Here is a 23,440-nt window from a genome sequence, read left to right as displayed (position 1 = left end):
CTGTGGCAGGAGCCTCTCCTACCTCTGCATCAGTCAGACTTCTCCAGAGGACTGCGAGGGACACACCCCACAAGTGTGCAGATTTCATGCACCAGGCCTCTAGTATGGTATATGCAGCATATTACTTTTCTAAAACATGAAAACTCCTGTATTCCAAACAAATCTGGCCTAGGAGTTTCACCTAAGGGATTGTGGGTCAGATTAAATACAATGCAGACATTAATTCAAATAATTGATATAATATAGATGTTTAATTTTCCAAGGTCTGTTTTGGAATAATATAGATTATATTCAATAAAAAAGGAATCACACACATCATTTGGCCAATATTTATCAAACACTCATGGGATAGATAGCACAGTACCATGTATGAAGCAATCGCCAAATGAGAGTTATTCTGCTATACGTGAACTTCATTCTAAAATGCACAGTTGATTTGCTAACAAATGTTTAACACATTGGTATTTATATTATTTATAATTTCCCTCTGTTCTGTAAATTACCAGTAACTTTTTAAAGAGATTCTTTAATGAAAATAGTTTTTATTCTTGTTTTTATAGGGTGTTCATAAGAATGGATGCACTGCTTCCTTGCCACATTCCTTATTGCTGTAGCTCATGAACCTACATAATCTTGGGGAAGAGCCTGTGTTTAATGATGACAAACTTGTTACCAGAATAACAACAACAGTCTAACAGCAAAAACAAAGAAAAATAAAGAAGCATTTAAATTTATTTTCAACAAAAAAGCCATTGCAATCAACAACTCTGCCGCATTATTTTTCCAAGATGAACCGGTACACGACCATGCGACAGCTGGGGGATGGCACCTATGGGAGTGTGCTGATGGGCAAGAGTAATGAATCTGGGGAGCTGGTGGCCATCAAAAGGTACCGTATAGGACCCTGCAAAGTTTACCTTTGAAGCCCATCTTTCTTTTCCTTTGTGTGCTTGCGAATACATGTCTTATATAGACGATCATATATTTTAGTACATCTAGTATTTATTGAGTGCTGAACTAAGCAGTTTACAATAAGCTTTTCTTATGCAGTAGTTTCTACTTTATAGCTAAGGAATTTAAGGCACAGAGAGGTTATTAAGTAATCTCTCTAAGGTCATATAATCAGTGAGCTGCTGAGTGAGGATTTGAATCCAGGCAAAATAGTTCCAAAGCTGCATTCTTGACTACCATGATGTATTGCTAATTCTTTATGCTGCCTTTCCTTTATTTCCTTACCCCTGTGTATTAACTCTTGTAGAGGCTCAGAATAATCCCTATGGGTTAGTTTAATAAATAAGGAAAACTGTAAGCTTCCCGGGAATCTTCTAGGATATCTCAATAGGAAATTATAATACTAAATGAAAATAGTAGGGCATATAAGGTTTTTATTTTTCATTATCCAGCCTTGTAATTTCTACACCTGAAGAAACATTTTTTGGAACATGAATCCTATTTTTTCTTGTCTCCCATTTTGTATGGTGACTAAAAATCCATTCATATAAATAATATAATCTCTATCTATGGTATATATAGTGGAATTACTTTATTACCCTAAATTCACTATTTATAGATTTATCTCTAACTAGTAGCTCTGTGCATGAATCCATGCACCAGTAGCTCTCTGCTGCCCTCCTGTAGCTCTCTGCTGCCCTCTTGTAGCTCTCTGCCTGCTGCCCCATCCTCCTGTAGCTTTCCCTGTGCCTCCCCCCACCCCCAATAGCTTGCTGCCCTGCTCCCTCCTTAGCTTTTTGCTGCCCACTTGTAGTAGTTCGCTGCTCCACCCTCCTGCAGATCTGATCATTAGCAGTTGGTTGGTTGTTATGCCTCAAGGCGTAACAGATAATTAGCATATTCCTCTCTTATTGTATAGGATGGTAACCAACATTAGCATGGAAGAGGGGAAGTAAAAACAAAATTCAAGAAAGCTATTTTTATATTTGGTTACTTCTGAATTATTGTTGATTTAAATAAATCAGTTAACTTTATGGGCCTTTTGTTTAAAGCTGAGGTAATGATATACAAGTTGTCAGACAAAATATTTTACTAAATTTGCTGCCAAAATTTTTCATTTCTTTCCCTACTCCATCTAATTATAGTATTTCATATTTATGTTTTAAGTTCTAGAAGGAGGAGAGGACTTTTGGAAGGAGCCCTTCTAGAGAAGCACAATAAAACTGATTAGAGAAATGTAAGAATTCATCCAGAAAGGAAGATTAATTCTTTCACCTTTGTGTTAAAGCAGAATTTCAGATATGACAAAGTCTCGGGACTTGTACCAAATAGCCTTGAGATATATAGAAGGGAGGTGATTTGTTTTTAAGGAGGAGGGAAGAGCAATACCATAGCTTGCCCAAAGTGAATTAATACCAGTAAGAAAGCCAACGGTGTAATTTCTTAGTTCTTAGCGCCCATACACTAAACTTAACTTTTTTAAATTTCAGGATGAAGAGAAAGTTCTATTCTTGGGATGAATGTATGAACTTGAGAGAAGTTAAGGTAAAATCCTAGAGGTGAAACCAACAGGAGAAGGCCTTAGCTCTACCTCACACCTCCCTCATTTCTGAGGATGGTGGCTAAGGAGACTATTCTTCTCTCTGTAGGAAGCAGTACAACAATAATTATATTTTTTACTTTTTCCTTTATCTTTCTAAAGTAATTTTTCATTTCTCATCAGAATGTGAGTAGAGAACAGAAAATAACTATAACCATATATTTGAAAGTACACTCTCACTTATAGAAGAGCATTTTAACTTATATTATCAAAGGAAAGGCAACTTTTTAATTCATTATATACCATTTCCTTATATTTTATGCTGTATGACTTCTATAAATTTTTTGGAGACTTGTGCATGGGATTTTATTTTATTTTTTAAAATATATTTTATTGATTTTTTACAGAGAGGAAGAGAGAGGGATAGAGAGTTAGAAACATCTATGAGAGAGAAACATGGACCAGCTGTCTCCTGCACACCCACCACTGGGGATGTGCCCGCAACCAAGGTACATGCCCTTGACCGGAATCGAACCCAGGACTCTTGAGTCCGCAGGCCGACGCTCTATCCACTGAGCCAAACCGGCTTCGGCTTGTGCATGGCATTTAGATAGTAAAATCAGAACAAAGGTAAACATAGTTAATAGACTAAGAAAAAAGTGACATATTGTTGATTTGGTTTATTTTCACATTTACATTCATTGCTTAAAACAGTTTACTGCTTACTTTAAATAGGTGTCTAAGATCTTTTAGACATAAATATTGTAGATGTTAAAACTTAATTCATTAATGAATGCGTAAGAAATAGACTATTACTTAAGATCATTATCATACTTAGCATTGATGAGATTTTGCCAACTTCTATAATTTTGCTATAAGAATGTTATTGCTTATTTGCTGTGTTGCAGTCTCTGAAGAAACTTAATCATGCCAACGTGATTAAACTAAAAGAAGTTATCAGAGAAAATGACCATCTTTATTTTATATTTGAATATATGAAAGAAAACCTCTATCAATTAATGAAAGACAGGTATGTCTGTATTTTATGGAAGTTATATTTTCCCCATTATCTCGATACTCCATAAATTTCAGATCCCTTCAATATGTCACACTTTAAAATGTTCAGATTTATCTCTCCAAATGGTGGATTTAAATTAATTAGTTATCATCATCAAAGGATAATATCTAACATTGAAGAACTAGCTATGACATAACCACCATTTTTCTCTGCTATAATCTTTTAAAAGTCAAAATTAATGTTTCATAAAAACACACATACTATCTTTCTATACTTTTTGAAACAAAGATCTATTTATAATTTAATGCTCAGTAGTAAAATTGGTCTTGGGGAAAATTGAGAAAATTATCTTTATTGCTCTCCCAAGTATCTTGTGAAAGGTTAGTGAAAGAATGGATGGAGGAATTGGTAGCTTTCTAAAAAGAATCTAATAAACTCATTAATTAGAATACTTAAGTTAATGATAAAACTTAATGTTACCCATCCCAAGGAAATTCTCATTTTAATTTTTAAGCCTATGAACAGAATCTAAAGAGGAATGCTTCAGTCATCTGCCATGAGCTTCGGAGAATAATATTTTATTTTTTAAAATATATTTTTATTGACTTCACAGAGGGAAGGTTTTAAAATATATTTTTATTGACTTCAGAGAGGGAAGGTGAGGGAGACAGAGAGATGAAACATCAATGAGCAGAGAGAATCATTGATTGACTGCCTTCTTTATGCTCACCCCCTTCTCCCCACTGGGGATTGAGCCCACATGTTGAATGCTCGAATAAACATTCTAAATTAATCCAGTCAATCATGCTGAAATAAAGATGTTAGAAAATGTTGAAATTATAATAAAGTTTAAAAACTTTAAAATGATTATTTCCAAAACATAGTATGGCTTCAGAGTCAAAGAAGGATTAATTCAGCACGAAATAATTAATGTTGATCACATTAATTTGTGGTATACTATTGATTAATATTTGTCAGCCTTAATTAAGCTTTTATTTGGATCTTACTTTGAGCCTTGTGTAAATATTATTTAAAGCTGCACTGTCCAATGCAGTGGCTTTTAGTCACAAAGGGCCATTTTGAAGTGTGGCTGGACTGGATTGAGCTAAAAGTGTAAAATAAATTACACATCAGATTTTAAAATTTTAGAACAAAAGATAGAATGTAAATTAATTAGTAAATTATTTATATTGATTGCATATTAAAGTAATATTTTGTATATATTGGGTTAGGTAAAACATTGTTAAATATATGTGGTTTTCATTTGTGGCTCATTATATTTTTACTAGAGGCCCAGAGCACAAAATTTGTGCACTGGGGTGGGGGGGTCCCTCAGCCCAGCTTGCACCCTCTTCAATCTGGGACCACTCGGGCGATGTCCCCTCTCCCAACTGCTTGCCTGCCTGCCAGCTTGATCACTCCCCAACCACTCCCCTGCCAGCCTGATCAACTCCTAACTGCTTTCCTGCCAGCCCAATCTTCCCCAACTGCCCTTCCCTGCTGGCCAAGCCACCCCCAACTGCCCTCCCCTGCTGGCCTGATTGCCCACAACTACCCTCCCCTGCCAGCCATCTTGTGGCAGCCATCTTTGACCACATGAGAGTGGCCATCTTGTGCAAGGGCATGAGGGTCAATTTGCATATTACCCCTTTATTTTATAGGATTGGACCATACCAATGCACACTGTACAACTGAAGCAGTCATGTCTTAAAACTCAAAACCTACATACCTGGTACAGATTTGCATACTTTGCTTCTCTGATGGTTATGAGTTTTCCAATTTACTTTTCTCCTCTTGAGACAGTTTAGAATTTATCTATAGAATTTAGCTATTTGAGTTTTTACCACCCAGTGAAAAAAAAAACAATTCTAATTTTCACTTTTGAAATTTATGATCTTTAGCACTATGAAATTGTATATCATACCTTTATCCAGTATTATGAGGCCACAGGGGCTTCAAGGGAGGAAGAACCCTTGTAATGCTTTTGGTTGGTTGGTTAGCAGCATTAGATGACTGTTTATTTGTTTCATTTCTTCACAGAAACAAGTTGTTCCCTGAGTCAGTCATCAGAAATATTATGTATCAAATATTACAAGGGCTGGCATTTATCCATAAACATGGTAGGTTTCTTTTAAGTTTCACTTCCTGCCTCTTTGGATTATTGTCAAGATTATACACAGGAATTGCATATAACTGTTAAACACTGTTATATTTAGATAACTTCAATTTTGGAGTATGTGTGTGCCTACACATACTGATATTTTGTTTAAGTAATTTAGAATTTTTATTCTATATAAAATAAAATTTCTATAATCTATAATTATCTTCCTTTACAATAGGATTTTTTAACAGTTTGATCATCGTCAGTCTTTAGTCTGTCATCATAAACCCATTCTGCAACCTTATTTCCCCTAATTTTACCATAGAAATAAAAAATTATATATATACATATAAATATATATATATACATATATACATATACATATGTGTGTGTGTGTATGTGTATGTGTGTGTATACTAAGTGGCCAGATTATTTTTATGATCTCTGAATGCATAATAATCTGGCCACTCAGTATATATATATACTCAGTATATATATTGAGGCCCAGTGCATGAATTCGTGTATGGGTCCGGCCAGCCTGGCCAGGGGATGGGACATGGGCAGCTGGCCGGCCTGCCTGCTGGTTGAACTCCTGGTTGAGGAGACAATTTATTAGCCTTTTATTATATAGGATACATATAATGGCCCCACTTTTGGAAAAGATGGGAATGCTTCCATGTACCAAGACCAATTATTGATATTTAAGTAGTTTAAATAACCCGTGCTATGATAATTTATAGTTTCCCTTGGTATTTACATTTAGTTGTCTCTATTCCTTGAGTGAAATTAAAGCAAGTGATCTTATTTTTATGAATTTCTTATTTATGTCATTTTAATTTATATAATTTTTTGCATATCTATCAAACCAGAACTATTACTCCAAAATGTTAGTATGGTATTATTGTTAAAAATCAGCAAACATTTGTTTAGAATCATTAGATATGTGGATATTAAATTAGAAAGGTTTTTGCTATACCATTGCTGTATTCTGAACATGAGCACTCGAAAAACACCATCATTAGTCTCCTTTCATGTTTCATTCCATATTTTATATTTTCCTTTTACTTTAACTGCTACAGGAAATAATTTATTTTCTAAAAATGTGATTTGGAATTCCATAGAAGCATTGTAGGAACATTACTGCATTCCCAGTTGTTTGTCTTCTATAAACTGTTAAGGATTTTAAAAGTCTAAAACCCATGTTAACATACTATAACCCATTGGTAAAAGTCAGTCATTTGTTAATTACATGGAAATAAACAGTGTATATGCTATTTTAATTTTTCATGATAGATTCCTGATCTTCAACCCAAAATATATAACTGGGTGAATATAACATGCCACTGAAACTGCTCAGCATGTTAACTCTTGCTATTGGCCTGAGTTACTTTATGCTACTGAAGTCAGTGATATGGAAAATCAAAAGCCTCATGGATTGCTTGAGTTTTGGAAAGAGTTTTCTGTTTTATTGTAATAAAATACAGGCTAGTAATAAAATTATTTTAGTTTCTTTGGATATATATTAACTATCAGGCTAGTAATATAATTGTTTTAGTTTCCTTGGAGATATATATACACACACACACACTCTCTCTCTCTCTATCGGCAACTTCAGAGGACAAGGGATTGAAGAAAGTTAGCTTGGGATTTTAAAATTTCTGCTGAAAGTAAAAACATGAATAATCTGGAGTTAGCTATATAATTGACGACACAGTGATTTGGGAAATTGGACTCTAAAAATAATAGAGCTCTTGTCCTGCCATTGTTGCTCAGTGGTTGAGTGTTGCCTTATGAACCAGGAGGTCACAGTTCAATTCCTGGTCAGGGCACATGCCCTGGCTGTGGGCTTGATCACCAGTGGGGGACATGCAAGAGGTAGCCAATCAATCATTCTCTCTCATTCTTGATGTTTCTCTCTCTCTCTCCCTCTTCCTTCCTCTCTGAAATCAATAAAAATATTTTTTTTAAAGAATAATAGGCCGAAACCGGTTTGGCTCAGTGGATAGGACGTCGGCCTGCGGACTGAAAGGTCCCGGGTTCGATTCCGGTCAGGGGCATGTACCTTGGTTGCAGGCACATCCCCAGTAGAGGGTGTGCAAGAAGCAGCTGATCGATGATTCTCTCTCATCGATGTTTCTCTCTATCCCTCTCTCTTCCTCTCTGTAAAAAATCAATAAAATATACTAAAAAAAAAAAAAAAAGAATAATAGAACTTTTAACAAAACTTTATTTCACTGTAGTTAATAAGCATTCCAGATGCAATAGTTTGAGAAAATACTTTTTAAATAGGACCAAGTTTTTTATATATTTGTATTAATGAGGATGGGGAAAATGTGAACTGTACAAATATGTAATTGGTTCTGTTCTATGATTTTATGGATTAATGTCACTATACCATCACATGTGTTCCCATTCCTGTCTTCATATTATAAAAGTGCAATATATTTCTCTTGGAAGTTAGTGAAATGGATTGTAACAACTATTTTGAGTAAGAAGTACCAGGTAAACTGAGTTCAGAATTGTTGGGATTTCACAAATTAGATCCCACACTGGCTTTGATGGAATTAAGAGATTTTAGGCTCAAACAGTCTCCCTAGCCCAAAGCTCTGTGAAAACCTTCTCATAATGATCACTACAGCCGATGACCATATTTCAAGGACATTAGAACATATCTGTGTACAAGCAGTGTGCTTTAGATCTCACATAGAAATTTGCAAAGAGGGCTCTCATGTTTTTCTTCTTCCTGGGCTTTCTGCCTCGTTTTTATTGGGCTACCTATCTTCCATAGCTAACCATTTACTTATATACTAGAGGCCCTGTGCATGAAAATTATGCACTCAGGGTAGGGAAGTGTCCCTTAGCCTGGCCTGTGCCCTCTTGCAGTCCAGGAGCCCTCAGGGGATGTCCGACTGCAAGGAGGCAGGGGAGGCTCCTGCAACTGCTGCTGATCTTGCCAACCAGCTGTAAGCCCAACATCTGGCTGAGTGGTGCTCCACCTGTGGGAATGCACTGATCACCAGGGGGCAGTTCCTGCCTTGAGCGTCTGCCCCCTGGTGGTCAGTGCATGTCATAGCGACCACTTGTTCCACTGTTTGGTTGATTTGCATATTAGCCTTTTATTATATAGGACTAGTGGCCTGGTGCACAAAATTTATGCACAGAGGGTGCCCCTCAGACCGGCCGGCACCCTCTCCAATCTGGGACCTGTCAGAAGATGTCCAATGCCGATTTCGGCCCAATCCCACAGGGTCTAAACAGGCAGTTGGACATCCCTCTCACAATTCGGGACTGCTGGCTCCTAACTGCTCACCTGCCTGCCTTCCTGATCGCCCCTAACCACTCTGCCTGCCAGCCTTCTCTTCCCCAACTGTCCCCCCCCACCATCCTGATCACTCCCCCAACTCTCTCTCCGGCCAGCCTGCTTGCCCCGAACTGCCCCCCACCAGCCTGCTCTCCTACAGCTAGCCCCCACCAGTCTGATCGCCCCCCAATGCTCCCCACTGCTGACTTGCTCACCCCCAACTTCCCCTCCCTGCCCTCCTGATTGCCCCCAACTGCCCTCCCCTCCTGGCTTTGTCCAGAAGGTCTCCTGGAAGGTTTCCCTGTCTAATTAGCATATTACCCTTTTATTAGTATAGACTAGTGTCCCAGTGCACAAATTTGTGCATGGGAGGGGTCCCTCAGACAGGCCTGCACCCTCTCCAATCTGGGATCCATTGGGGGATATCCAACTGCTGTGACCCCTATGGGATTGGGCCTAAACCAGCAGTCTCACGTTTATCTCGCAATCCAGGACTGGTGGCTCCTAAACCCTCACCTGCCTGCCAGCCTGATCACCCCCAGCTGCACCCCCCTGCTGGCCTGCTTGCCACCTACTGCCCCCTCCTGCTGGCATGCTCGCCTCCTACTGCCTGACCCCGGCCTGCTCAGTCCCAACTGCCCCTCCCACTGGCCTGATCACACCCAACTGCTCACCATTGCCGGCCTTCTAGCCCCCAACTGCCCCCCTGCCCTCCTGATCATCCCCAACTGCCCCCCCCCCCCCTGCTGGCCTGGCCTGCTCACACCCAACTCCCTCCCCGTCCCCCCCCTCCCCGCCAGCTTGCTTGCCCCCAATTGCCACCCTCCTCCCTCCAACCTCCCCCCACTGGCCTGATCACCCCCAGTTGTCCTCTCCTCTGACCTGATCACCCCTAACCACCTCTGCCTCGGCCCTGCCACTATGGCTTTGTCTGGCTGGTGGCCACAGAGCCAGCTTGGGCAACCAAGGAAGTCAAGCCTCCCACCAGCTCCAGCTGGCACCACCATCTTTGTCATGTCAATTTGCATATTCCCTCCTTATTGGCTGTGCCACCATCTTTATAACAAAGTGACAGTTAATTTGAATATTACTCTTTTATTAGATAAGATTGGTAAATAAGCATTTTGATTATCATGTTTTTCAATAAAGCAGCTCCCATGGAAGAATTGAGCTATTAAATAAAATATTTTTAAATTAAGAAATTGTTTAAAATGTGTGTTCTATTTTTGTTTAGTAGACTTTTCCAGTAAGTGATTATACTCAAGGATTCTCATGTTAAATGCGATAGGCCAGTAGTAAGAGCAGCTGTATCAACTGAAGCCTGATTACACAGCCCTCCTCAAGCTTTGATTGGGCTACTTCTCTCTGGGCCTCAATCTCCTCATTTGTTACAAACAGTGATCATAAAACACCTTAAGTTTGTTTTGCAAATTAATGGAGATTATCATAATGTGACAGTATCTAGCCAGTGCCTGAATTTACTGGATTCACAAATAGAAATGCATTCTATTTTTAATGACCTTATATTGTGTGTACTTTTTTGCCAAATTATTTTGAAAGCAGAGTCTCTACCTCCCATCACTTTTTAGACAATAAACATGGTTGTTCTTTACCTACCCCTATGCTCCCTGCCCAGTTCACATTCCTAGTTATAATAGAGAGGCTCAGTTCTATTTGTTTATAAGTCAAATATGATAACTTATTATTGTTATTATCAGGTTTTTTTCATAGGGATATGAAGCCAGAAAACTTACTTTGTATGGGTCCAGAACTTGTGAAAATTGCTGATTTTGGACTTGCAAGAGAATTAAGATCCCAGCCACCATACACTGACTATGTATCTACCCGATGGTGAGTAGTTTCACACAACTCTCCAGAGGCAAATGTCTATGTTGAAGTTTTCCTCCAATGTATTGTGATATCATTTGGATGTTTCATATCCATATTTAGAACAAAATATAGAAGTGACTTTGTATTCTTTGGAGAAAAGGGATTGGTTCAGAGTATACTAAATTATGAAATAAGAGAAGGAAAAAGGATTTTATTCATTCAGCAAATACTTATTGAACACCTACTATGTGTCAGATACTATCTTAGGCACTAGGAACACAGAAGTGAACTAAACAGAAAAAAAAAAAAAACTGCCTCATACACAAATAAGTTACAAATATCATGAATTACCAACAGAAAGACATAGCATGCGTTCATCAAAACACATGAAATAGTCCCAGACTTCAAACTACTCATATCACCAGTGGCATGATATATTCACCAATGAAATGCTTTACAGCCATGAAAATGAAAGGTCTATAACTACATGCAACAATATGGATGAATCTTCCAGATATAATATTGAGAGCAAGAGACCATATTGTATGACCCATCCTATCTAATAAAGAGGGAATATTCAAATTGACCATCACTCCATGACAAATATGGTGGGGCCCACAGCCAGTAAGGAGAGAATATGTAAATTGAGGGTCACTGCGACAAAGATGGCAGTGGCCGGGCTGGACGCTTGCATCATTGCCACGGTGACAAAGCAGGCGTTCCGCCACACCCCGCCCGCAGAGGGCCTGTGTGCAGCACACAGGTGTGGAGAGGTGGAGCGGCCAGGGTGGGGTGTAACACGCAGAGAGCCTGTGGGCCAGGGAGAGCCTCTGGGAGGGGGAGGCAGGCTGGCAGAGGGTGGCCTGTACTCCCCACATGGCAGCCACAGCCATGAGCACACCAAGCAGAGCCTGCTGGCTGAGCTGAAGTAGTGCCTGCAGGCCATCATCACCAAGGAATGGCTGTGCAAGTCCCGCCTCCTTGCCCAGAAAGTGCATGATTGCAGGGAGCCACTGTGGCAGGCCAGATTGACGTCCTGGCCATGCCATGGGGGTTTGAGGATCTGCGCAGCCACAGGCCTCTGTTGCATCCTCTCATCCCCCCTGGCATGTGAATGTCCCCCAGTGCTCTGTCACCTACTCGAGCTTGCAACAGTCCCAGACCATGGCATGTGCAAGTTCTCCCTCCCCCCCACCCCCCTGCCCGCCCATCTGCCACACTTCCTTTAACCCCAGCATGTTTATATCCCCACAAGACATACGCATGTCCCCTCCAGCACACCCACATCCTTTGGAGAGTGTCTGGGTGTCCTGGGTGCTGAGGGTGGGCGCCTGTGAGATGAGAAGTGGAGGTGCCCTGTTCCCACGGAGGACAGTGCGGCGACGAGATCACCTTTGTGGGCTAATGCAGGTGCTGAGGCGGGAGCAGGTGCTGACAGACACACATGGTGGGTGCGGGCGGTGGCCCTCGCTGAGGTGCCTTAGGCCAGTCAGCGTTCAAGATTGGGAACCCAGAGGAGGCGAGGAGTTCCATCCTCTCAGTGAAACGGTGGGAGAGTGGGGCGACTGCAGAGGAGGAATGTGCACTTTGGGTGCCAGCACCCATGAGCGAAGGCTGCCCTGGTTGAGCCTTGCTCACTCAGGGCCTAGCACACTCCTGCTGGGCAGCGAGTGACAGGACGTGCTTTTCCGAGTTAATGAGAGAAAACATTGATTTTCCTGCTGCCCATGAAGGTGGAAAGCAGAGTGGGGAGACATGGAGGGAGTGAGTGAGGTTCTCTGTCTGGGGATTCCAAATCTGCCGTTCGTTCCTTTTACCGCTGACTAGATATATACAGGGTGTTCCCCAAAAAATGTATACACACTTTGAATACCTACTAATTCCAATGGGTTTAAGCATGAAAAGAAAGAAACAACAATGGAGCTGTCATCTGTTAAAAGTGCGGGCACAAACCAGCCGTCAGACATTCCCCAAGGGGTCCCGGATTGGAGAGGGTGCAGGCAGGACTGAGCCCCTCTCCCCCTCCATGCACAAGTTTTTGCACCAGGCCTCTAGTTTATACTGCGTCTCCCTTCTACTCTTGCTAAAAACAAATGGAAAAATACCTTCAGCTGAGGATATAATAATAATAATAATAATAATGAAAATAGATTATAGAGAAGCAAGGACAGAAGCAGGGAAACTGTTCTAATAATTTGAGAAAGAAATGATAGTGACTTAGATCTGGTGGCTGTGGAGGTAGTGAGAGGTGTAGGCTGCTGGGTATGTTTTTAAAGTAGAGCAAACATGAGTTCCTGTTAAATAAAATGTGGGGCTATAATATAAGGGATTTAAGACTCCAAGTTTTCCCCCTGAATAACTGGAATGATGGAATTAGGACTAATTGAGATAGGGAATGCTAGGTAATGGTGAGGGAGGTGGAGAAAGCACAGTTCAATTTTGGGTGAGTGAATGTATATGAGACAAATGGGGAGATGTCAAAGTAGATAGCTGGATCTGTGATCTGTAGTTTAGGAGAGAGAGCTGGGATGAAGATGTAAAGTTAGAAGACCTCAGTGTTAAAAAGCACAAGATTGAATGAAGTCACTAAGGGGGAAAATGTAGTTAGAGAAAAGAAGAGGTCAGAAGACTGAGCTAGATAGAGTAACCATTTGTTCCTGTTGGCCCAGGACAGTCTCAGCCAATGCCTGTTTTCCTTTTCTCTTTATTAATACTAGAGGCCTGGTGGACAAAATTTGTACACTCAGGTTGTGGAGGAGGTCCCTCAGCCTGGCCTGCACCCTCTTGCAGTCTGGGTGATGTCCGACTGATGGCTTAGGCCTGCTCCCTGCCATCAGTTGGATATCCTTAGTGCTGCTGCAGAGGAGGGAGAGGCTCCCACCACTGCCACTGCACCTGGCTTCTGGCTGAGCAGTGCCACTCCTGCGGGAGTGCACTGACCACCCGGAGGCAGCTCCTGCATTGAGCATCTGCCTCCCGATGGTCAGTGCGTGTCATAGCGACCAGTTGTTCAGCCGTTTGGTCGATTTGCCTATTAGCCTTTTATCAAATAGGACATTGGAGTAACATTGGTTAATAAGATTATGTAGGTTTCTGTGATACATTATCTTCATCTTGCATTGTATGCCCACCACCCATAGTTAAATCTTCCATTACCTCATATTTGTCCTTCTTTACCCTTTACTACTCCCCCACCCCCTTCCCTAACCACCATATTATTGTCTGTGTCTATGAGTTTTTGTTTGTTTTTCTTATTTCTTCATTTGTTGTTTTGTTTTCTATCCCTCATGTGAGTGATAATATGGTTCTTAATTTTTTCTCTCACTTATTTTGCTTAGCATGATACTCTCAAGATTCATCCATGTTATCACAAATGGCAGTGTTTCATCTTTTTTAGGGATAAGTATTCCATTGTATATATCATGTCTTCTTTACTCAATCATTTAGCAAAGTTGTTTCCATGTTTTGGCTATTGTGAATAATGTTGCAATGAACATAGGGGTGCATATGTCTTTGTGAATAAATGTTTTCAAAATTTTCAGGTAGATACAGAAAAGAAGGGTTGCTGGGTCATATGTTAACTCTCTTCTTAACTCTATTTTGAGGAACTTTCATACTGTTTTTCATAGTGACTGTACAAGTTTACAGCTCCACCAGCAGTGAATGAGGGTTTCTTTTTTCCCCATAACCTCTTCACACTTGTTATTACTTGTTTTGTTGATAACCATTCTAAAAAGTGCAAGGCTGTATCTCGTTGTAGTTTTGATTTGCATTCCCCTAATTGCTAGTGAAGTTGAGCAGTTTTTCATATATCTGTTTCGTCATTTGTATGTTTTCTTGGCAGAAGTGTCTACTCAGGTCCTATGGCCATTTTTATTTTATTATTTAAATATATTTGTATTGATTTCAGAGAGGGAGATGCAGATAGAAACATCAATGATGAGAGAGAATCACTGATCAGCTGTCTCCTGCATGCCCCCACTGGGGATCAAGCCTGCAGCTCAGTCATGTGCCCTGACTGGAAGTTGAACTGTGGCCTCCTGGTTCATAGGTTGACGCTCAACTACTGAGCCCTACCAGCTGGGCTGCCCATTTTTTTTTTTTTTTTTTATATTTTATTGATTTCTTACAGAGAGGAAGAGAGGGGGATAGAGAGCTAGAAATGTCGATGAGAGAGAAACATCGACCAGCTGCCTCTTGCACACCCCCCACTGGGATGTGCCCGCAACCAAGGTACATGCCCTTGACCGGAATCAAACCCGGGACCTTTCAGTCGCAGACCGACGCTCTACCACTGAGCCAAACCGGTTTCGGCTGGGCTGCCCATTTTTAAATTGGATTGTTTAGTATTGAGTTGTATGAGTTCTCCATATATTTTGGATATTATCCCCTTGTCGGAGCTGTTGTTTGCAAATGTCTTCTCCCATTTGGTTGGTTGCCTTTTTATTTTGTTGTCAGTTTCTTTTGTGGTACAGAAGCTTTTTTATTTTAATATAGTCTCATTCATTTATTTTTGCTTTTACTTTCCTTGCCTTTGGGGTCAAATTCTTTATATAGAAGACTCCAGAGGGGGGAAAAAAAAAAAAAACTATTAGAAACAATAAATAAATACAGTAAAGTTTCAGGTATACAAAACCAATGTACAAAAATCCACTACATTCCTATATACTAAAAATGAAATTTCAGGGGGAAAAATTTTTTTTGAATTTCTTTTGCAATTGCAACAAAAAGAATAAAATACCTAGGAATAAACATAAGGGATGTGAAGGGCTTATATACTGGAAACTGCAAAGCATTTTGAAATAAAATTTTAAAAGACAATGAAATGCAAAGATATTTTGTGTTTGTGGATTGCAAGAATCAACATAAAATGTTCATATTACCCAAAGCAATATGCATATTTAATGTAAACCCCATCACAATTCCAATGACATTTTTTCAAAGAAATAGAACAAAAAATTAACAGATTTGTATAGAACCAACAAAGACTCTGAATAGCCAAAGTAATCCTGAGGAAAAAAAGAACAAAGCTGGAGTTATCACACTTCCTGACTTTAAATTATACTACAGAGCAATGATAATTAAAACAGCAACAATAATCAAAACAGCTGATGAATGTATAAACAAAACGGGATATGTCCATACAATGGACTATTATTAGGCATTTATTTATATGTTTACTTAGTAGAATACAGTCTTAATTAACTTTTTAATTTGTTAGGGTGACTGGTTTCAGGTGCACAGTTCTACAACACATCATCTGTACACTGTATTGTGTAGTCACCAATCCAGATTATTATTCAGTCCTAGGGCCCAGTGCATGAATTCATGCACTGGTGAGGTCCAGCCAGTTCGCCTCCATGGGGGCCGATCAGGGCCTGGCTGGCCCTGCTCCCAATTGGGGTTGGGGGGTTGATCGGGACCCTGATTGGGCCGGTTGGCCACTGCAGTGTACATCATAGTGACGGGTTGGGTCGTACTGGTCGTTCCAGCATTTTGGTCGCTTGATTTTTATATATATAAATTCAAAAGGAAAAAGAACTGATACATACTACCATATGGATGAACCCTGAAAACATGTTAACTGAAAGAAGCCAGTCACAAAGGACTAGCGAGTGTATAGTTCTATTGCTATGAAATGTCCACAATAGGTAAATCTATAGAGACAGAAAATAAATTAGTGCTGGCAGCATAGGGAATATTGGAGAGTTCTTTTTAGGATAATGAAAATAATTGATTGTTCCTGATGATACACAAATCTGTGCATATACCTAAATTCATTGAATCACATTCTTTTAAACAGATGGGTTGTATATTATATGACTTGTAGCTCAGTAAAGTTGTCAAAGATACTCTGAATGGAAGCAAAAGGCAATACTGCAAAACTTTTAGGCTGAAATATTTACACATTTCAATGCTGAAAAAGAGTTAGAATTAAGACTGTCCTCCACCAGGAACTTTTACTCTTATAAAGTATTTTTATTTATTAAAAATATTGTCAATTGAGGAAATTGAGTCAGCTGAGGGAATCAGGACTTCCAAACTGATAAGCAAAAATAAATAAATAAATAAATAAATAAATAAATAAATAAAATAAAATCACTATTCAGGAATAATCTTTGTTAATATTTTGTTTTTTTATTTTTCATAGGGTTATATCACAGATATAATGCTTTGTAAAATTATGCAATTGTAGCCATTCAGAATATATCTGTTGGGAGCCAGCAGAGTTGAGGCAGGCAACTCAGTCTTAAGGAAATAGAATTAAGTTCCTTCTAGCAGAAGTTATGCGGTGCCCTGAGGGCTTGGCCAGAAGATAAGATAACCTGCAGCTTAACATCTTCCTGCTTAGCATCTTCCTGCCACTTCCCCTTCCTGATCCTCCCCCCTAGATAGCCCAGCCTTGGAATGTTGCACCTTGGAATGTCACACTGCCCCTGGCAGTTAGCCAATCCTGTGTTGCCAGTTACCAAAGACCCCCCTGCTTGGGCAACCCTGCCCCCCTTTGTTTCTGCTGTATAAATACAGCCATTTCAGAGAATAAAAATCGGAGCTTGATCAGAACCTTGTCTTGCTCCCATTCTTTCGCGTTCCTTGTTTGCCTCATTCTCTTAGGTGGTTCCTGCGGCCCCCGTTGTTGTCCCGCAGGCCGGGACATATATCTGCTTCCATTCAGAGCTCCCACCTCTTTTTCTTAATGTATTATATACTGCATTTCCATATTTTTTCATTTGAGTTTCTATCATAGACTATTTGGATAATTCATTTATATTAGTCTCCAGCCCTACTGATTTTTGTGGTCTGGGAAAACATGTGATGTCCAATTTAACCCCAGCACATTGTGCAAGTGCCTGATGCGCAGAAGGCACTTAATACTTGTTCTGTGACTGAAAAGCTTGACCAAACAGAGTAGAATCCTACTGCCACTCCAGCTTTGAAACCACAATCAAAATAGTCTGTTTCATTTTGTTTTCTATTTTCACAGGTACCGTGCTCCTGAAGTTTTATTAAGATCTTCAGTTTATAGCTCTCCCATTGATGTGTGGGCTGTTGGGAGTATAATGGCTGAACTATATACATTAAGACCACTTTTCCCAGGGACAAGTGAGGTTGATGAAATATTTAAAATTTGCCAAGTTTTAGGGACTCCAAAAAAAGTAAGTACTCTTGTCCTTAAATTGTTATAATTTTTGATTATTTATAACCTTTACCTAGCTGCCTGATATTTTCATTTTCTGGTAGCTTAGAATTTAATGGTTAATTTTCTTGTAATTCTTAATTTTTCTTAAATTGGGATGGTATGAGGACGATAAAAAGCAAGAATCTCACCAGACTGAAGAAAAAAGGTGCTTACATTTGTTTAAGAACCAAAGGGAAAATACTCTATATTTAGAATTCTTTATATTTAACTTTGGGTTGATGATCAACTGATAATTACATAGACATTCTTGCTTATAAACTTTCTTACTTGCTTTGTGAATGTCCATTACCCCAGGTGTCCTGGATCTTATTTTCTTTTAACATTTTCTTGTTTCCTTTTATATACCTCTGCCATGGACATCTGATCTCTTGACTCAATACTTTTTTTTTTTAATGTATTTTTATTGATTTTTTTTCTAGAGAGAAGAAGGGAGTGGGATAGAGAGAGAAACATTATGAGAAACATCATCCACTGGCTGCCTCCTGCATGCCCTCTACTGGGGATGTAGCCTGCAACTTGGGCATGTGCCCTGACTGAGAATCGAACCAGTGATTCCTTGGTTCCTGGGTCGATGCTCAACTGCTGAGCCACCCTGGCTGGGCTGAACTGAATATTCTTCAATTAATTATTTCCTTAAGCTAGATCTTACTTTCTGGGATATACTTAGTAAGTTTAAGTATACATAATTATAGCCTAATTCAATTAGTGTGTGCCTTATGGCTAATAGTAGCTATTTTAAAAGATAACTGCTATTTCCCAGCTATGTGAAATTTTTAACATTGGATGCAAAATGTAACATATAATGAGGATATTTGTCATAATCAGACTCTTTGTAAAGCAGGTGTCCTTATTTGTTTAAAGTCCTAGGGTATCATCATCATCATCATCCAAATACTTAGGGATAAGAGTTTAATATTTTGAAATTTATAAAAGTTCTTCTCATTTTTCCCTAACTCTCAGTTCAATGTTTTTAATATATTGTTTGTAGCACTGAATTGTATATTTGGCCTGGTATTTCATTCTCATACTTATTTATATGAATCAACATTGAAATTTTCACATGTGATTTGTGTATTATTACTATGTTTTTAAAGTGATTGCTAATTTTTTTTTTGCTCTCCCTGCAACTTACATATTTCTTAAACAGAGTGACTGGCCAGAAGGGTATCAACTCGCATCCTCGATGAATTTCCGTTTTCCCCAGTGTGTTCCTATAAACTTAAAAACTCTTATTCCCAATGCCAGTAATGAAGCTATTCAGCTTATGACTGAAATGTTGAATTGGGATCCAAAAAAACGACCAACAGCAAGCCAGGTAAAATGAATCTCCCTGGTATATTTTTGTTAAATGTTGAAAATTTACAATATCAGGTATATTTTCTTTCTATTCTCAACCAGGGTTTACGAAAAGAATTAAGCCCTAACACCTTAAGGCACCCAGTATATATATATATATATATTTAATCTCTAGGCATCTAAAATCCTTGGGAAAATTGCAAAAATAGCTAGTGATTTTATGTGTTTTGTGGTTCAAAAGTACAGCACTGTGAAGTTAAGGCTGGAAGGAATAAATCTCTGAAGATAAAAATTCAGATATGTGACAGGCTAGTTTGGAAGAAACTAGTCATGGTAGTAAAAATGCATCTCTCTAGTCATGGGATGTAATTAACTTTCCAATGCTTACCTTTGAGGTGGATTCTTGTTCACTCTCCCACAAGAGAGCAGCATATGGCACTCATGCTTGGCTCCTTTGTAACTACACCTTATACAGTAGGTCCTCAGGATTACGTCGGAGATCCATTCCTTTGGTGCAATGTAACGCGATTTTCGCCATAAGTGGGAACCCACCTACATAAGCACCTGCGTCACTCACATGGAGCACATACACAGCAGTAATGAAGTGAAACAGTAAAAAAAAATTAAAAGAAAGATAACAATTCCTGACCTTTACTTGTGGTAAATAAATAATAAAAAACATAAAGCACATATGTACATAAGTTGAAATGACGGAACATTTTCTCCCCCAAAATGACACATGTCGAGTCCAACATAACCCGAGGATGGCATGTATTGTATTATATGTCAAATTTCATGGTTTTTAAAACACCGTGGTTTTAAATTAAAAACATGGGCTTTAATTTATACTTTAGAATTATAAATAATTGGAAGCTGGTGGTAGGAGTGGACAGCTTGCCCTATCAAATATAAAATAATCTAAAGTGATGATAATGATAACAGTGAGGGTACTAGCATGAAAATTGACAATAGCTCAGAGACGCAAAGACTGTAAGTCAGTGTAAGGTAAACATGGCATCACAAATTGGAGGGGGGAAGGAAGACGGGGGACTGTTCAGTGAGTGTTACTGATACAACAAACAGTTAACTCTTAGGGGAAAAGTAAATTTAGGTTTTACTTTTTACCATCCTTTACAAGTAAATCACAGGTTTACATAATGGAGGGGGTAACTAAACTATTAAGAACTAAAGGAAGTATGGGTGAATATTTGATTTCAAGATAAGAAAGATATAGGTATAAAAGTAATAAAAGAAAGGGAAATCTCAGAATTTTCTCTTATATAACTTAAAATTGAAAGGCAAACTATTATTTTTAACAAACATAATAGTGTACTTAGGTTTCTAAACATTTATTATTTTTATAATAAAAGTCCTTAAAATTTACTTATAAAAAAAAAAAAATTAGGACCCAGCTGAGTGGGGCTCAGCAGTTGAGCATCAACTGACCCAGGAACCAAGAGGTCACCAGTTCGATTCCTGGTCAAGGCACATGCCCAGGTTGTGGGCTCTATCCCCAGTAGGGGACGTGCAGAAGGCAGCCCAATGATGATTCTCATTATCGATGTTTCTCCCTCTCCTTTTCTCTCTGAAATCAATGAAAGTATGTTTAAGGAAAAAAAAAAAAAAAAAAAAAGTGGGCATGAGACATGAAAAAAAATCACAGAAAAAGAAATTTAAATTCCAAAAATATTTTTTAAGGTGCAACCCTTGTTCACTATCATAAATTGCAAATGAAAATTAAGTACTATTTTTTACCTATCAAATTAACAAAAAATAAAAATAATTTAAAGGCTATTTCTTTAAGTACTAATGGAAAGCAATTTTGCAGTGTATATAAAGAACCTTAAAAAACAACCAGAAAGTTTGATAAAGACTATGCTCGTAGATATTCAAAGCTAATTTAAAACTATCCATTGGAAGTATAAATCTAAATGTTTCTAGGGGAACATTCAAAGTATATACATTCTTATGAATTATGATGCCACCATTAAAAATGAAATTTTTAAAAGAAAGCAACCATTTCAGAGAATTCTCAAGTATTAAGCGTAAAAGTAAGTTACATTGTATGTATAATATGATTTATTTTTTAAATGTATATGTTATATAATTTAAAAAAATACTGCTCAGAAAAACATCCAAATGTGAGCAGTAGTTTTCTCTTGGTATTGGCATGAGAGATGGTTTTAATTTCTTTTTGACAAATTTCTGTACATTTCTTATACAATGCAATGGTCAAATATTCACTTAATAAACAGGGAAAAAGAAATTAATTTTTAAAAAGATTCTCTTGAAGAAGGGTAGCTGGTATCTTAAAGATGAAAAGTTGTTAGAGATGAAGCTTTGAACTTACAAAACACATTCATAAATGTTCTAGCTCCAAAATAAGCATTCTTAATTTAGGAGTATTGACATATAGTAAAACCTCAATATGAGGAACTAATTTAGGCAAGGAGTTGTACGTTAAAGCTGAAAAATCCATCCTATATAATAAAAGCCTAATATGCTAAGTGTCTGGTCATCTGGTCATCCATTCAACCAAAGTGTAATATGGTAATGATATGCTAAGGCCACTCAACTGCTTGCTATGACATACACTGACCACCAGGGGGCAGATGCTCAATGCAAGAGCTGCCCCCTGGTGGTCAGTGCGCTCCCATAGCCAACCTCCCCCAGTCCCTCCCCCCGCCAGCAAACCTCCCACGGTCCCTCCCCCAATCCCTCCAGTCCTGTCCAGCAGTCCCTGTCTGGCAGCTGGCAGGCCCCCAGGTTCTGACTGGCAGCCCAGCAGCCCCACCCAATGGGACTGGGTGAGATTGTCTCGATAGTCCTTGATCACTGGCCAGGCGTAGGGACCCCACCCATGCACAAATTTTTGTGCACTGGGCCTCTAATAATATAATAAAGTAGGTTTTCCAAATGTATATGTTAAAAAATTGACAAATTAGTTAACCTGTTTTTACTTATGTAGACACATTTGTGTAGTGAAATTTAAGTATGAAAAGTTTTAATTTCACAGAAAAGTTTTATATGTGTATTACAGTAATTTTAAATTTATACTGAATAGGTCTATAAATACATGCAGTTACCAGTCACAGAGTAAACAAATGCACACTGCTGGGGTCTGGGGTGTGACTTAAAACACATGAACATCAGCCTGAGAGAATTACAACTGCTGCAGAAAGTTAGACCATGTGACAACAGAACCAATGGCTGCTCATGATGCTTTGTGATCACGTGCTAATCATTCTCGGAACATTTTTACGAGGGGTGATTCTAGGATTTAAATATGTGAACTATAATTGTAGATATGTAATATTTATTTATGTTGGTGAAATTACTATAGTGTTTTCCAACATATGGCCTATAAAATGGTTAAAAATAATTAAATTAATAACAAAAAATAACCTGTAAAATTAATTATAAGCAAATCTTGGTTAAAAGCATTTTAAAATTAACGGTATTAATTTGCACATATGGCATATAAACTGAAAATTTAGTCCGTTAAATTCAAAGTTCATTAATTGAGGTCTACAAAATTGAGGGTTTAGTGCAATAATTAATCTGACTTAATTCAGAATTTGAGTACCTTCTGTATCTCAGGTACTCAAATTATCTATATTTCTTGAGTTCCACTTAGCAATGTTAGTATAATTGACACATATATCAGTTGCGGTAAGGGACATCTATATATATATATATATATTTGATTTTTTTACAGAGAGGAAGGGAGAGAGAGAGAGAGTTAGAAACATCGATAAGAGAAACATCAATCAGCTGCCTCCTGTACACCCCCTATTGGTGATGTGCCCACAACCAAGGTACATGCCCTTGTCCGGAATCCAACCTGGGACCCTTCAATCTGCAGGCCAACGCTCTATCCACTGAGCCAAACAGGTTAGGGCAAGAGACATCTTAATAACTCTTTTCACCCCTGCCAAAATATTCCTCCCTACTCCTAACCATTTTCTTGTTCACTATTTCATAGGCCTGCTTTTTAGTGTAAGTAAGGAGACCCAGTTAGTGAAGGATTAAGTTATGGGATATAGGGCCCATTTAGAGAGCTGTCTCCTCCCTTTACACACCCGAGAAGTTAACTCTGGGTTAGGGTTTTGCTCACATAGGGTAGGAAGTGCAGGAAAACAGCTTGACTATCTTATGGAGGCTCCCTACTGTCCCCAAATAGAAACTCAGCAGAACTTGGC

At 38.7% G+C, this 23,440-nt stretch overlaps 1 protein-coding gene across 2 annotated transcripts in view; it reads left to right on the top strand.

Annotated features, from left to right (window-relative positions):
• The window catches only part of MAK (male germ cell associated kinase), a 52,996-nt gene that overhangs the window by 5,434 nt on the left and 24,122 nt on the right, over nucleotides 1-23,440 (top strand). For both annotated transcript variants that reach the window (XM_084872241.1, XM_084872242.1), the window contains exons 2-8: nucleotides 561-889; nucleotides 2,442-2,496; nucleotides 3,400-3,521; nucleotides 5,550-5,629; nucleotides 10,630-10,762; nucleotides 17,727-17,898; nucleotides 19,090-19,257. In XM_084872241.1, the coding sequence (XP_084728367.1) occupies nucleotides 789-889; nucleotides 2,442-2,496; nucleotides 3,400-3,521; nucleotides 5,550-5,629; nucleotides 10,630-10,762; nucleotides 17,727-17,898; nucleotides 19,090-19,257 (831 nt within the window). In that variant the 5' untranslated portion in view covers nucleotides 561-788. The remainder of the gene's footprint in view (nucleotides 1-560; nucleotides 890-2,441; nucleotides 2,497-3,399; nucleotides 3,522-5,549; nucleotides 5,630-10,629; nucleotides 10,763-17,726; nucleotides 17,899-19,089; nucleotides 19,258-23,440) is intronic.

The sequence above is a fragment of the Pipistrellus hanaki genome, assembly GCF_964339955.1.
Source record: "Pipistrellus hanaki genome assembly, chromosome: 2".
Classification (NCBI taxonomy): Eukaryota; Metazoa; Chordata; class Mammalia; order Chiroptera; family Vespertilionidae; genus Pipistrellus; species Pipistrellus hanaki.
This window is presented reverse-complemented; position numbering and strand designations above follow the sequence as displayed.